The sequence below is a fragment of the Podarcis vaucheri genome, assembly GCF_965113315.1.
Source record: "Podarcis vaucheri genome assembly, chromosome: 7".
In the NCBI taxonomy this organism is placed as follows: Eukaryota; Metazoa; Chordata; class Lepidosauria; order Squamata; family Lacertidae; genus Podarcis; species Podarcis vaucheri.
This window is the reverse complement of record NC_138765.1, coordinates 27,639,031-27,655,006: the sequence shown is the minus strand read 5'-3', so window position 1 is coordinate 27,655,006 and position 15,976 is coordinate 27,639,031. Positions and strand designations below refer to the sequence as shown.

The 15,976-nt window shown below is 44.6% G+C and overlaps 1 protein-coding gene across 1 annotated transcript; it reads left to right on the top strand.

Moving 5' to 3' along the window:
* Positions 1 to 1,105: 1,105 nt before the first annotated feature.
* On the top strand, positions 1,106 to 9,851 carry LOC309537270 (ficolin-2-like). Its single transcript, XM_082232057.1, has 6 exons — positions 1,106 to 1,353; positions 3,682 to 3,717; positions 6,230 to 6,357; positions 7,072 to 7,201; positions 7,958 to 8,092; positions 9,544 to 9,851. The coding sequence occupies exons 1-6, from the start codon at positions 1,263 to 1,265 to the stop codon at positions 9,783 to 9,785; spliced, it is 762 nt and encodes a 253-aa protein (XP_082088183.1). The 5' UTR covers positions 1,106 to 1,262; the 3' UTR covers positions 9,786 to 9,851.
* The last annotated feature ends 6,125 nt before the right edge of the window (positions 9,852 to 15,976 follow it).

Here is a 15,976-nt window from a genome sequence, read left to right as displayed (position 1 = left end):
CCTTTCCCCCCCTTACCTCCCGCCTTTTCTCTTTCTCTTTCTCTTTCTTTTCTTTTCTTCCCTTCCCTGCACTTAGAGGCCAAGCCCCCATAGTGTTCTCTTGGACTTACTTCTACATATAGCTGCCGTAGCAAACCTCATCCTCTCTCTTCCTCTCCAAACCTGCTTTTAATAGTCCCCACTCCATGATTTAGAATACATTCACAGGGTGGTGTTTGCCCACAAGTGACATAGAAGTCAATGGGTATGGCATGAGACACTCAGACTAACACAGAAGTCTTGACTTTCCAGGCCAGGGTATGGGTTGTATTCATGAATTCTGTGTCTTTAAAAATATGCTACTTGCTCAATATAGAAAAGAAACACGACCCCCCCCCAAAAAAAATCCAGTAACATTTACATTTTAGGTGAAAATATTTACTGCCTGTCCTCCCCAATGTTAAAAAAGTCTCTGGGTTGTTTCCTGTTTCGTGTGAGAAATAAATGAAAAACATCACGTGATGAACTGAGGGCGAGAAATGAGAACCCTTGCGCAATTAAGAAATGACCTCTGTTTTCTTTATAAAGCTTTACGACCGACCTCCACCCCTAAGTGAACAATCCTCTCCTCATGCGCTGGAGAGACAAAACAGATAAGAAACACGAGAACAAATGTTAATGGCTCCTTAAGCACCTCCATAAAACAGAGTTCAAGGGAATACACAGTTCAAGAAACAGTTGCAACATTATAATGCCATCTTCTAAACAGCTGCCCTTCAGTTTTGGGTTTTTTGGATTTTGTGTGTGTGTGTGTGCAGCCAAAAAAATCTGTGAAAATGCCAACAGTCACTTGAAACCTGATCGGCTCTCAAACATTCATGAACATGCAAACAAGGAAGAGCTCAGTATCAAATTTGCCTTTTCTGAATGTTGTTTTCACCCCTACTCGTTAGGGAAATAGAAGGGGAAAGTCTTCTGCACAAAGTGAAGTTTTGCATGTTACAGTTTCCTTTAAAGGAAGAAAGAGACTATTGATTTGAAGTCTGGCACACGTTATGCTATTTGGGTGAGGCAAAACATGACCTCTTCACCACCTCTACACATACCCTCTGGGGAATGAGAAATTAATAGCCAATAATAGTTCTTTATTGCTGCTTTCTTGACTTGGAACCATGTTGGGAAATCTTCCCAATATAAGCCTCCTGGAGTGTCATTGGTCCCAGCCAGTATATAAGGAGAGCAGGACAGGGAGACAGTGAATTGCACAGAGGAACAAGGAAGCCATGCATCTGGAGCCGTGTTACAGGGTTTTTGCAGTCTTGCTCTGTTTTCCCACCTGGATGGAGGCAACTGGTGATCCCAACAAATGCGCAGGTAAGAGATTTTAATTTCTTGCCAGTAAGTAAAGCCATTTTATACCATGTCAGGCCAGTGGTCCTGCCAGCTCCATATTGGCAGCTCTCCATGATTCATATGGAGGGTGGGAGGAGAGTCTTCCCCAGTCGTACTTGGAGATGCCATGGTTGAGCCTGGGACCTTCTGCATGAAAAGCATGTGTTCCACAAATGAACCATGGCCTCTTCCCCCTTGGAGAATGCATCATACAAAGCTCATGATGGGAGGAGTGGTTTCTACATTTTTGTGAGTCATTTCTACATACTTAAAGGTTGGCATATCCTTAGGTACACAGAAATATATATGCTTGTAAATTATTGTTTTTAAAAGCAAAACACCAAATGGTCTGATGAGGACCTTTGAACTTCTGAAAGCATTCAGGTGTCAGATGAGATTTTGTGGGAGGTGGAGACAGAAGAGGGAACTGGTGTGCTTAAGCCCTTAATAGTTTCTGGTAGATAAACTAGGGTTGGAGGCATAGGCGCCGACTCCATGGGGCCTGAGGGGGTTCGAGCCCCCTCAAAAAATTTTTTGGGGGGGCTCAGCCCCCCCAATAATCTCGGGCACCCTTCCAGCAGAGCGCCGCCGCCGTCCCCCACCTCCTCCCCACCTGCTCCCTCGCCAGCCAGCCAGCCAGCCGCGCGCCCTAGTCGGAGAGCCCCGGCCGTCCCCCGCGAGATTAGGGAATCCCCGGGGGCGGGGGCTCCTGCCTCGCTGCTTCGCAGCACCACCGCCACTGCCAAGGCACTGCGGGGGGGAATTTCCTTCCTCCTGGCGGTTTCAGCGGTTTAGGGCCGGAGCGGAGGGGGCTCGCCCTCTCTTCTCCGGCTAGCCCCGCGTTTCCCGCATATCAGCTGTTCCGGAGCTGATTAATAGGCGCAGCACGCTCTCCCCTATTCGCTCACGAGGAGGCGGCGCCACTTTATTTGCATATTCATGAGCTTATTTATTATTCATGAGCTTTCCCGCCCCGCCCCCCAATATTTTTTATAAGTCCGCGTCCCTGGTTGGAGGAATGTGAGCTGAGAGGCTAAATAACTCAGCTCCCAGAATTATTTCAGGAGGATGAAAGGGGGGGAATATTTTCCAGCTGTTCAGAACCCCCACACCAAGATATAGCAATAGGTTTCAATCCTGAGTCCTAGAAAGGAAGGCATTGGGGCCTGGGAAAGGGGAAAGATGACAGTTTCCCTTTCCTGAAATCTCTCTCTCTCTCTCTCTCTCTCTCTCTCTCTCACACACACACACACACACACACACATACACGATGGCTATAAGGTTTTCTGAAGCCCTGAGCAAAAGCATTCCTCTTAACAGGTGGGGATACACTGCAACATTTTGTTTCAGGTACCACCTGATATTTATATCTACCTTTTTTTAAAAAAAAAGTTGAGTTTTTCTTTCCCACTTGATTTTCATCCCCCTCTGTGGAGTTTTGCTGTCCTTTGAACTGTGACACTGGTGCAGTGCCGACTACTATTAGGCAAAGGGAGGTGACTGCCTCAAACAGCAGATGTTAGGCCAATAGAAGCACCTGCCTGGCTGTTTTCCCCATGTCCCCCTGGTTGAAACTTTCTCCTCTGATAGAGTTGTCAGTGTCACATGGCCAGCCCTATACCCCTATATAGTAAGCAGCCAGTTCTGGATCGTGGTCTTCTGCATAATGCCCAGGGATATAAGTTTTTACTGAGCATAGCAGGGGTAAGCACAGGTCCCAATTTGGTCCATGGAGCTGTTTTCCCCAAACCATGCCCACCTGCCCCACACCTGGGCCAATATGTAACATCAGGTGTGGAGCAGGTAGGGATGCAGCTGGCACAGCTGCACATGCAAGTTCCCCAAGGATAGCACAGCTGATCCTTGCAGAGAGAAAGGTTGCTCACTGCTTGTCAGCTGATGGGCGGTGACTTCAAGCCTGCTGCATCAGGGAGGAACTGGATTGTGCAGCTGATCCCTACAGAAAGGGAAGTGTTGAGCATATAGGGATGGCAAAGTTTCTTGACTTGTGGTTCCCAATGACAGAATATCATGGTGACCTGAAAATGGGCAGTTCAAGGACACATTCCAGCCAGGCATAAAAGAAGGTGTGTAGCTTGTTGAAGACTGATGAGGGCCAGAAAAGAGAGGCCTCGAGGGCCACATGTGAGCCTCCCCATGACGTTAGCATAGGGGGTGAAATACTTCATTTCCTATCTTTTCCCACAGAACTGAAGATTGTGGGTCTTTTGGGTGATGAGCAGCTTTGCCTTCAGTGTACTGTATTGTTACGATTTGCTTAGTAACAAGTTTGTTTTCTCTAAATATCAGGTGATCGAGGAGATCTTTTGGCCCTCTGCCAAACCGGTGAGTTTCTTTCTTGCTTCTCTTGGGAAATGCACCCTCTGCCATCTAGTGGCTCAACTTTATAATAATCCTCAAACTCTAATATATAAAATTGCAAGGATGTTGTCACGTTGCAGTTCAGTTTGCCCCAGACAGGTGGCACTGAGAACTACAGTGTGACGAGCTACTGGGCCGTCTGGCAGGTGGACCAGTGGACAGTGATGCAGGTCAAGGTGATGTGAGGAGGAGAGGCAGGTGGGCAGCTCAGGCGATTAACCCAGGTGAAGCAAAGGGGAGGTATCTGGAGAACGGAGATGAGGATGGGCAGCCCAGGCAAGTGGCCCAGGTGAGGAAAGGATGAAGGAACTGGAGGACAGAGATGCAGGCAAGCCAGCAGGGGGCCCAGGTGAGTTGCAGAGACCTGGTGAGGTCCAAGGTTTTCTTTTGTGAGGTGCAAAGGGAGGGAGAAGGGGTTGGCCAGGTGTTCGGGAAGGAAGGTGGGGGCTGACAAAGTTCAAAGGAAGGGGGGCAGCAGTTGGTGAGTTGGAAAGGGAGGGTGTAGGGGGTTGGCGGGAGAAGCAAGTAGGGCTTCAACCCTTGTGTACTATATGTTGTTTAGTTATTTAGTTGTTTAGTCATGTCCGACTCTTCGTGACCCCATGGACCAGAGCACGCCAGGCACTCCTGTCTTCCACTGCCTCCCGCAGTTTGGTCAAACTCATGCTGGTAGCTTCGAGAACACTATCCAACCATCTCGTCCTCTGTCGTCCCCTTCTCCTTGTGCCCTCAACCTTTCCCAATATCAGGGTCTTTTCCAGGGAGTCTTTTCTTCTCATGAGGTAGCCAAAGTATTGGAGCCTCAGCTTCACGATCTGTCCTTCCAGTGAGCACTCAGGGCTGATTTCCCTCAGAATTGAAAGGTTTGATCTTCTTGCTGTCCATGGGACTCTCAAGACTCTCCTCCAGCACCATAATTCAAAAACATCAATTCTTCAGCGATCAGCCTTCTTTATGGTCCAGCTCTCACTTCCATACATCACATAGTACACAAAGACAACAGTGTACTATATAATGATCCACAAACTGCCCCCAAATACCTACGCCATGGGTAGTCAACATGGTGGGATGATGGGAATTGTAGTCCAGCAGCATCTGAGGGGCACCACGTTGCCTACCCTAATTGCTTATGTGACAGTAGTTCCTCAGGACTGCCACGATAAGGAAGCGAGCCCATTGTGAGCTCTTCAAAGCCTCCCACAATTCTCCTTTCTTCAAAGGCATATGCAGACTTTGAAATCCCACAGCTTTTCTTCCTTCCTTTCATTCATTCATTATATACGGCTTAACATTCCCTTTTCGTGGTACGAAACGCGACTGAGCTGCTGATAAAATCCCAACATCATTAGGCAAAGCAGGGGCTGCTTCTAAATGCTTCAAAAGCCCCAGTGAATGAAGTTTCACACGCCTTATAAATGTAGAAGTGTTATAAAACGTAGAGATAAAAGGATGTCTCTTTTACCCAAGGGCCAGTTTAAAAATGTGGAGTAAAATTTGTAATCTGCATTAGCGACCTGTAGGAACACTTCTAGGCTAAAAGCAGACAGACTAAACAAGATCACTCTCACAAACACAAATAGCAAAATGAGAAACCCAGCTTTTGTGTGGACATTTTATAGTCTACAATGTGAAAAAGGTGAGCTTTAAACTGTGTCGTAAGCAACAGTAATATTACATTAAACCAGCAGCTCCCAAACCTGCCCCCTTGGTTCCACAAACTCATCCCCAGTGCTCCCTACCCCACCCTATAAAAATATTTATTCAGAATAGTGGTTTCGACAGCCCAATAGGGAAGATAGTAACATAATAAAATTCACAACAGTCACAATTAATTGCACATTCATTCAAAATCCAATTAAAACCAATTAGTCAGATAATTCAACAAAACCGATAAACTTGATCCAGTGATACCAGCTTTTCAAAATCTCATTCACACTTCCAGCACTCCCCACCCTAGGTAATCCCCCCCCGGGGGTGGTACCACCCTCTTTGGAAACTGCTGCATTAAACAAGTGAAAATGAACCTATGGAGTGGTCTTAATGCACTGTCATCAATATATGCAGGTTTTTCCATTGGTAGCACTGATGTTATGGAATTCACTCCCTGCTGGTTAAGAGAGGCCCCCATCTGTATAGGCATTCTGCTGGCTTTTGAACTGTTTGCACAGGCATTCCTTTGACTGCCTGACCTATTTAATTTGTGTTCTGGTTTAGCAGGATTTAATTCTGGATTTTACAGTTTTAATTGGATCCTTTTATTGTGTGTTTTAATTCCAGATGTTTATATCTGAATGTTTCTCTCACTGGTTTTTATACTTGTAAACAGCTTAGAAACCTAATTTGGCATTAAGTGGCATATAAATAATAATCATAAAACGACATTTAATTGGAAGCTATGGTGGTATCCCTAGCTTGCTACATTTCCTGCCTCCATTGCTTTTCATCTTGCCTTTTCTCATTTGGCATATTCTCCCAGCACCAAGAAGCTGCAAGGAGCTGCAGAGCAAGGGGGAGTTCCTGAGCGGCTGGTACACCATCTATCTGCCGGGCTGCTGGCCCCTGAGGGTCTTCTGTGACATGGATACTGATGGAGGGGGCTGGCTGGTGAGTGGCTGCTTTGAGGTGAAGGCAGTGCTACTGCAGTGTACTAGGCCCTGTATTGTTATTGGGATTTTTTGCTCCCGTTGGGTTTGATAATTTATTTATTAAACTTATTCACCGCTTGTCACCTAAATGATCTCCAAGTAATTTGCACTTAAAAAAACATATACACAAATAACATAGAGAAGAAAATTCATGTAAAACATTAACATTCCATACAACATGGGGAAATCAAGCTCTCTCTCTCTGACACAGAGAGCGAGAGAGCGCAATGGAAAACTTTGTCATTACGCTAACATGAGAACACGGCAGTTTTTCCAACCCACTAACTAGCAGATTAAAATAAAAACACAAACACTGATACTCCTGCACTCCATAGCCCAGAAGTTGGGCCCCTTAAAAATCCCCTAGCCATACCTTCCAACACAATGCAGCCCAAATCCAGGGTGTCATTTTCCAGGTCTGCACTTCCATGCCTGTGAAACCTAGGGTGGGAAGCCTCTGGCACTCCAAATGTTGCTGGACTCGAACTCTTAGCAGCCCTATCAGGCACGGTCAATAGCTAGGGGTGCTGGGATGTGAAGTCAAGCAACAACTAGAAGGCCATAGCCCCTGCCACTCAAACACTGGATGTGAGAGACTGAATGAGAAAACAATACATTTACAGGTGATGTACTCATTTTTTCTGCTATGCTTGTTTCTATATCTCTTTCTCAGGTGTTTCAGAAGCGGTTGGATGGGTCTGTTGATTTCTACCGTACCTGGAATGACTACAAGAAAGGCTTTGGGAACCAGCTATCGGAATTCTGGCTGGGCAACGAAAACATTCATCTCCTGACACGGGAGGGTAACCCCGCCTTTGATCTGAGGATAAGGGTGGAGGGGAAATTAGATTTGGTTTACAATGAAAGCTGAAGTTGCACAGCCATACCTCGAAATGCACACTTCTCTGAATTTTGCAGTGCGGTTCTCCAGCTAAGTAACGTGTACAAAAAGTGCATGTACAAGGGTAAAGTGTGCATACAAATGAATGTATTAGAAACCACGTACAAAAGAGCATTATATTGGGGAAAATAGTGTGCATAAATGTGTATATTCGCACACAAATGCATGCATTCATTCAAAACTGATGTCAACATGTGGGGAACTGAATTTAACACTGGAAATCTGAAAGAAACCAGAAAGGACATATTTGCCAATCCCTATCTGGAAAAACATTCTTTCCAAGCCAGTAGCAGGGACCTGCTATGCTATTGTGAGCCTCTGGGAGGCAAAAGAGAGCTGTGTTTTTATTCCATCACAACAATCATATTGGATTTATTTGCAGCATCCTATCTGTGCAGGATTTTAAAATACAATGTCTCCACTACCCTCTTCCACCCCACTCTTCTGATAGCAGCCCCCAGTTCAAAACTTTAAGACACCCAGTGATGTGTTTTGATGTGACAGGCGCAGGAACCATTTTTCAGCCTGAGGGCTTGGTCCCATTGTGGACAACCTTCTAGAGGCTGCTTTGGAAATATTTCTTGTGCCACATCGCACACAAGTTTTTTAAGTGTCCAAAAGGCAAAGTTGTGCTGAATTTCTGTCCTCTTTTCCTTAGGGGAACACCAGCTGCGTGTGGACTTGGTAGACTTTGATGACCGCAAAACCTTTGCTCATTACCAGTCCTTCCAGCTCAGGGGAGAAGAGGAGAAGTATCAGCTTGTCATGGGGCAATTCCTGGGTGGCACTGCAGGTGAGGGACTTCAAACCTGCTTTCCACATGCACTGTGGCCTGGTTCGCATGCCACTTTAAACCAGGAGTGGGGAACTGGACCTGGTCAGAGGCATTTAGTGCATATACTGGAGATAACGGATCTCTGATATCAGATGGTATCAGGTGACTGACAGGTCGGCATGGTTTGCCTAAAATGGTCGCCTGGGCCAAATGCACAGGCCAAAGGCTCCCTGCTGCCATTTTAAATTATAGTTAAGCTTACCTATGGTTTGAAGGTGAATGTGCAGTGCGCTGGTGCCCCTGGTGAGATTTCTCCTCCCTGCTTGCTCTGCTGCACTGCTGTGAGCTAAGTCATCGTTTGAACTTGGGGTCATGGTTTGTCTCTCTCCAAACAAACTAAGAACTTTAAGCAAGGTTTGTCCTTGGTTGGTTTGTAGGGGGGAAATAAACCACAACTCTGGGTTTGGATGAAACACAGAGCCAAATTATGGCTTAGCACAGTGGCAGCAGGAGCAGGGAGGAATGAAGGGATATAGCAGGCCAACAGTTACCCACCCTGCTCTATTCTAGCCTGCTGCTGTCAGGTATGTGGTCAACATGGTGAATCAAGGATGATCCAACAGCTGTTGTACAGGGAATTGGAGGGGAGGCAAATCTTGTCCTTTTTCTCAGGCAGCAAAATATATTGAGCTGGCCCTGTCACTTTGAAGACCAACATATTTAGTATTCACTCATTCCAGACCTGGGATTGCTGTTTTGTTACTCCAGCAATGGCTGCTGTTGGAAGTGTAACAGCAGAGATCATCTTGGGTGCAACTAAAGGGTTAATTCTGTTACTGTTAAAGTCAGCTAGCCAAAAGGGGAGGTGCGGCTTAGCAACTAGGCAGAGCAGCTTGATGTTTGCTGAGGTAGCACACGCTCAGATTGGTTATGTTGGCCTGAGGGAGTTTTCCTCTGTATGTTTGGTTGACGTACAAGGCTTCTGCCAAAAGAAAGGCAAAACCTCTCTGTTTCTCCTCACATTATACACTGTTTTTGTTCAATTTCCTCAGTAAACAGTTATCAGGATTTCTCTTTTCACTGCACTCCATTTGCATTATTTAAGTGACTTAGCTAGATCTCCAGCTCCTGACAGGACGCATCACTGGAACCTTACCTGCCCCCACCCGTTCCTAGAGCTACCATTTAAATTTCCTACAGTGCCCTGGAGCCGTAGTGCATTGGGGGCACTGTGGGAAATTAAAGTGGTTATTCTCACACCCAACAGCCGCTCAACGCTGATCAAAGGGCTGCTTCTCCTCCCAACCAGATGAGCCCACTAGGGCCTACTGACATGGAAAAGGCACTTTGACCAAAGCTTCCTCAGACCCAGAGGCACGGATGCTGTGGAGGGCAGGGAGAGAAATGTAATGGGCAGCAGACAAAGGAAAAAAGAGAGCACTTTTACACCACCTCTTTCTGCTCTGCAGGTGACTCCATGACCTTTCACAGCGGGCAGCGTTTTTCCACCCATGACAATGATAATGACACCGGGACACAGAACTGTGCTGTCACTGTGCATGGAGGTTGGTGGTATGCCAACTGCTATAAGTCCAACCTGAATGGAGGCTATCCAATCGGTGATCTTAAAGGGCAGGTCTATGGCATTGACTGGGCAACTGGCAAGGGCGTTGGCACCTCCTACAAGCACACAGAGATGAAGATTCGCTAAAGAGGTCCCATTTGAGGGCCTAGAAAGCAACCAAAGGGAATGAGTAAAGCAAAAATTAAGCAGCTATATGGGTGTTTGTGTGTCTCTTTATTTTGCATGAGGGATTATTCTGCTTCCAAAATCCGTTCAAGCTTTTAATAGGTGAGGGAGAGGCTCCATTAGGGCAAAACGTTTACTGTCCATACTGAGGATGACTAAGAAGCAAAAAATTTCAAATCACAAAGGCCAAAATCAATAATAATAAAAATACAATTCAGCCCAAAGTACCTGGTTTATTCAACAAAATACTCAAATATTGAAACTGCAGCTAGCTATTTATTTGCTTGTTAGCTACTTGATCAAAGAGCTCTCTAAGCAGTGTGCAAATAAAACACACCTAAAGTCCACCACTGCCAGTTAGAATACTTAATATTTGGCAACCTTTGTAAATGGATATGTCTGACTTTGTTTTGAGCTAAATGAAGCAGTCCCCTCTAGCCTAATTCTGGCCACATTCACACCATACATTCAATGCACTACAATACCTCTTTAAACGGTCATGCCTCCCCGCAAAGAATTCTGGGAGCTATAGTTCATTAATGGTGCCGAGAGCTGTTAGGAGAGCAGTATTCACCTCCCAAACCTACAGTTCCCAGAGTTCCCTGTAAAGTGGGATTGTTTGTTGAACCGCTCTGATAAATGTAGCTCTGTGAGGGGAATCGGGGCCTCCTCACAGCCATCAGTACCCTTAGCAAACTACAGTTCCCAGAATCCTTTGAAGAAAGCCATGGCTGTTTAGTAGTGTAGTTCTTTAAATGGGCGGTGTGAACCTGTCTGCTGTGACTGGCAACAGCTTTCCAAGGTTTCAAGCGAAGTCCTTTCGTTTTCCAGTCCTGATTTTTGCGGGAGCTTTTAATAGGAGAGAGCAGAGGACAGGATGTCCTCGACCTCAAGTTAAGTCTCTATCCAGTTCACTTTGGTTGCCAAGGGAGGTTATGTAGGGATATTAAAATGTCTGACAAGGCAATTTTCAACCATGGGTCATATCTGGATGAGAAAGAGGCATTAATAAAGCTAGGGCTGTAATCGGGAAGACCGTGAGTGCATTGGTATTGGAAAAGTGAGTCAAAATAGGCTTCAGATCTATCCATTCTCTGTTTTCATACTGCCATTAACCTCTTTACTTCTTCCACCAGGTATTTCCTTTTGTTTTCTGTTGTCAGACTGTGGTTGTCTACTTGACTTATATCGGTTTTATACCATCTTAGCTGATAGTTCCCACCCAAGCATTCTGGGAATTGTATTTTGCTAAGGATGCTGACAGTTCCCTGTTAGCAGCCTCTAGCACTGGCCTCCCATCACACAACAGCAATTATCATAGTTCTGAGGGAAGTAGTAATACCTGTTAAAAGTATACTAACAAACATATTGTTATGAGCACCTCGTTTCTCTGAGTGGTGAGAAATCCCAGGGGTTGTGGGACAGCACTTAACCAATTTTGTTTCCTTTTAGGGAGGAGATCACTGGAGACTCTTGGGTGGTTTGTAATATTTACATTTATTTACAAATTTATTTAGTTACTTAATTTCACAGCATTTCTTTAGCGCTTGATTGTAACAAAAACTCTTGAGTGGTTTAACAAAAAAGACTCCTGGCAACATTAAAACATTACAAGTATCAGTTAAAACAACAACAACAGGTAAAAACAAGTATTAAGAACATTCAAAATATCATTAAAATCAGCAATGCCAAAAAGAAATTAAAACATATGTCTGGATTCTGCAGATAGGCTCCATGGCTCATTTTGCATAACATAAATCCCTGCCTATTTTACATAAACTAAACCATTCAGTATTCCATTATTACATCCATCAAAACTTATTTACACTGTTGAATTTATCTGCCAGTGTTTTCAAGTGTACACAATTTGCCCCCACATATTCAATAAACATCTTCCAATCTTCCTTAAACGTATGTTCTTCTTGCTTTCTTATTCTATATGTTAGGTTCGCAAGCTGCACATATTCCATCAGTTTAAGTTGCCATGGGCAAAAATGTTTTAAGCAGACACCAAAGGATACAACAAAACTCCTGAATAATGGCAACAGGCAGGGAATTCTAAAGTGAAGGTGCTGCCACACTAAAATATTAACAGTGTCAGTTAACAGTGCCAGTTCCACAGATCAAAGTGGCCGATTGGATATATATATGGAGGGTAGCGGTCCTGAAAGTAAACAGGTCCCAAACTGTTAAGGGCTTTATATACTAATAGTAACACCTTGAACTTGGCCCAATAGCAAATTGGCAATCTGTGCAGGTCTCTAAGCAAAGGTGTTAGATGCTGACAGGGTCTCACCGCTGTCAGCAAGCCTGCTGCAGCATCCTGCACAAGCTGTGGTTTTCCATATCAAGGAGCAAAAGCAAAGCTCCACGTAGAGCACACAGCAGTAATCCAATCCTGAAGTAGCAAAAGCTTGAACCACTGGGGGCAAGCTTTCCTAGTCCAGGAACTGTCTTTTCTGTCGTACTGTCCACAGATAGCCAGTGAGGCTACCTGGGTTTCCAGTGACAAAGATGGACATAGCATCTGCAGACTGTGAACCTGCTCCTTCAGGGGCAATGCAACCCCATCCAGGGCAGGCAGTTGGTCATCAATTTCTCAGGGGCACTGAAACCACTCACCTACAGCGTCTCCATCTTGCCAGGTTTCAAGCTCAGCTTGTTTCTCCTCATCCATCTCTCCCACTGTGACAACATAGCCCCTCCATTTATGGAGAAATGGAGCTGAGTGTCATTGGCCCACTGATGGCACCTTGCCCTAAAACTAATGACCACTCTCAGTGGATTCATATAGATATTAACTCGCACTGGAGATAAGACAGTGTCCTGCTGGAATTAGTGCTTCCGCCTTTGTTTACTTGTGTCTTAACTGGAACCTACAAGAAAGTTAATATGTTTCTAAACTGGTAAAGGTCAGACAAGTATTCTGCATTTCCTTTTTTATTTTTTTACACAAAATAATTCTGTTTTAATACAGTATAACATTGTATTTCCTATACTTGTCACTCCCAAGGAAAGTATGCTTAATCATTTATCCATGGTATTTTGAAGCTTATTTATCACTTTAACAACCGAAATGCATCAAATAATTCTAGCTGGTTATTACTTTTAATATCATGAATGGGGGCCATAAACTTGCAAACTGCTTTCACGTCTGTCTTCCTTCTCTCATTCTTCCACTGAAAGCAGTTCCGGAATTCTCCATTTATAATTAATAATAATAATAATAATAATAATAATAATACCCTACCCATCTGGCCAGGTCTCCCCAGCCACTCTGGGCGGCTCCCAACAGAGCACTAAAAACAGAATAAAACATCAAACACTAAAAACTTCCCTAAACAGGGCTGCCTTCAGATGTCTTCTATAAGTCAGTTGTTTATTTCCTTGACGTCTGATGGGAGGAAGTTCCACAGGACGGGTGCCACTCCTGAGAAGGCCCTCTGCCTGGTTCCCTGTAGCTTTGCTTCTCGCAATGAGGGAACTGCCAGAAGGCCCTCGGCGCTGGACCTCAGCATTCGGGCAGAACGATGGGTGTGGAGACGCTCCTTCAGGAATACTAGGCCGAGGCCATTTAAGGCTTTAAAGGTCAGCACCAACACTTTGAATTCAGTGGCTAGCAAAATTTTGTCCAGCTCTCATTGAATTCCCAATCATTGTATGATTTGACCATTATTCTTCCAATATCCCAAATTTGGAAAGGATTAAAAATTCAATATATCCCATTATATCCTCAATGGTGTTTTTTTTTTTAAAGAATCCCCCTCATTTAACTTTATCACAGTTCCATTACATATGCAAGAAATCAGCCCCCTGTTCCTTTCATATCCAGCGTCAAAACTCAACCTTTCCTAATCAGAGGTTAAATACCAACAATCATAGAATCATAGTTAGAAAGGACCACAATTGTCATCTAGTCCAATCTCCTGCAATGGAGGAATCTTTTGCTCAATGTGGGGACTCAAACCCACAACCCTGAGATTAAGAGTCTTATGTTCTACCAACTGACATTAAAAGCCTCCAATAATAATTCCCCATCATATGTGTTGGTAGTGACTCAGCCAAATGTGTAATCTATTTTAACATGGTTCTCTGATATAATTTGCCTATCACATCTTTTGCCATCTTAACTTGACGTCATTAATTTTTTCTCATTGGGTGTTCTGCATTTCAGAACACTTTAGTACAGGAATATGAAAGCTCTGGCAGAATACACTCTGTGGTTTCTAAATGGTTAATGAGGAGGAACAGGACAACATTGTTGTACAGGAAAGGGCCAATGGAAAAATTGCAGCTGCTGGAGATTACCTTAATGGCCTTGGCAAGTATTCTATATGTTAGGGAAATTACAGGTCAGTGGCCTGCAATTACTAGGAAAGAGTTGGAGGTTTTTATGGAAGGTTGAAAACCATTTTTGCTACACCTTTCTCTCAAACTGTGTGTAAAAAGCAGGGGTTGGGAACCCTCCTTTACCCCAGCCCACATGGTCAAGGTTTCTATCTGCCCTGCCTGTTTTTGGCATCTTGAAACCAGCCAAGAGAACCACATGAGTTTTTAAAGTGACTAAGAATTGTTAGCAAGAGACAAGCTGAGTAAGCAGTAGTGCAGTTAGGTGATTTTTGACTGGCGGGGGTGGTGGTGGTAGTGATCTTACAAGCACTCCACACTTTGGATGGAAATGTGAATTACTTTAGCATGTGGTACACCAGCCCTGCTGTGGTTTGAGGGCTCTCCTGCTCACTCTGTCCAAAAGTCCTGCACTGATGACACCAATGGAAAAAGAACAGTAATTTTTCAGCCTGGAAAGATTTTTACTAACTTCCCTTAGGCTCACACAGGAAGCTTATAGAGAGTCATCCCACTGCTCCATCTGGCTCAGTACTGTCTACACACAGTATTGTCTACACACAGACTGGGAGATTTTCTCCCAGGAATTGAGCCTGAGCTAAAAACAACTTTTGTTTAAAAGAACTTCCTTATGTTGCTCCTCGCACCCTTTAAGAGAGAAAAAGGGGATTCCCCACCACAATTACTTAAGCACATTATAAGGATGATGGTTATCAGAAAAAAAAATCCACAGTGAGGCAAGGCCTGTGCAGGCCAGTCTTAGGTGGGTAGAATATTTCCACTCCTGGGTGGCATTCTAAAAAACAAAAACAAAAAACCAGAAGTGTTCCAGTTCTTAGAAACAAACTCTCATTCTTTGGAAAGTGACGTGGGACAAATTTACTAACAGAGTGATCCAGTCTGGGCAGTGCACCCGCTGACCTCCTGCTGGCAGGACTGTCTGGAGAAGACGGGAAAATTAGCTGTAGACTTTTACACCTCTCCATCCCTGGCTGTTGTCTTTCTGTCCATATGCCCTCTTTCAGTTCTCCACTTCCTCTCTCTCTCTGCCTCAACTAAGAACCAGTAAGACTTACTTGTGCTCTTAAGAGTTTTCCACGTGGTTTTAAAGATGCATCTGTACCAGGTGTTTTCTCCAGGTTGCAGCCTCCAACCCACACAGCCCCACCCCAATTCTAGTACCAACACATCCTCATTACAAAAAGCTTCAGAAATACTACTGGTGTCTTCACACATCAACCTGCAGTATTCCATCGCCCAGGGAGGTTCAATGACCAGGAATGGCATGTTCCAGGCTGCCATGTCAGTGCAGTGGAGGCAGTGCAGGATTTGCACACAAGCTGAATACCAATTCATAAATAAATATACTACATTTCAAGTGTTACGCAACTGGTTAAAAGAGTAAGAAAACCGGGGAAACAGGCTCTAAAACAGACATTATTTTTCTGCTATGACAAAAATATACAGTGATTAATGGCTACAGTGTTATATGTCATGTTTGGTTTAACTCTGTGCAGAAATAACTATATCAGCATTTCTTTGGGCCAGGTGTCCATAAGCTGTCAAACAGCATTGGCGGCAGCTGACATCAGGTGCAGGATATGCAGCAGCTTAAATGTGATTTAGAATTGGCAGGTGTGAGGAGCCTCTGGCCCTCCTAGTGTTGCTAAACTACAACTCCCATCATCCCTGGCCAATGGCCATGCTTGCTGGGGCTTATGGGGGTTGTAGTTCAGCAGCATCCAGAGCCAGAGGTTCCCCCACCTGGTTTAGGGCCATAACATGACATAATCCTACCCTGTGTG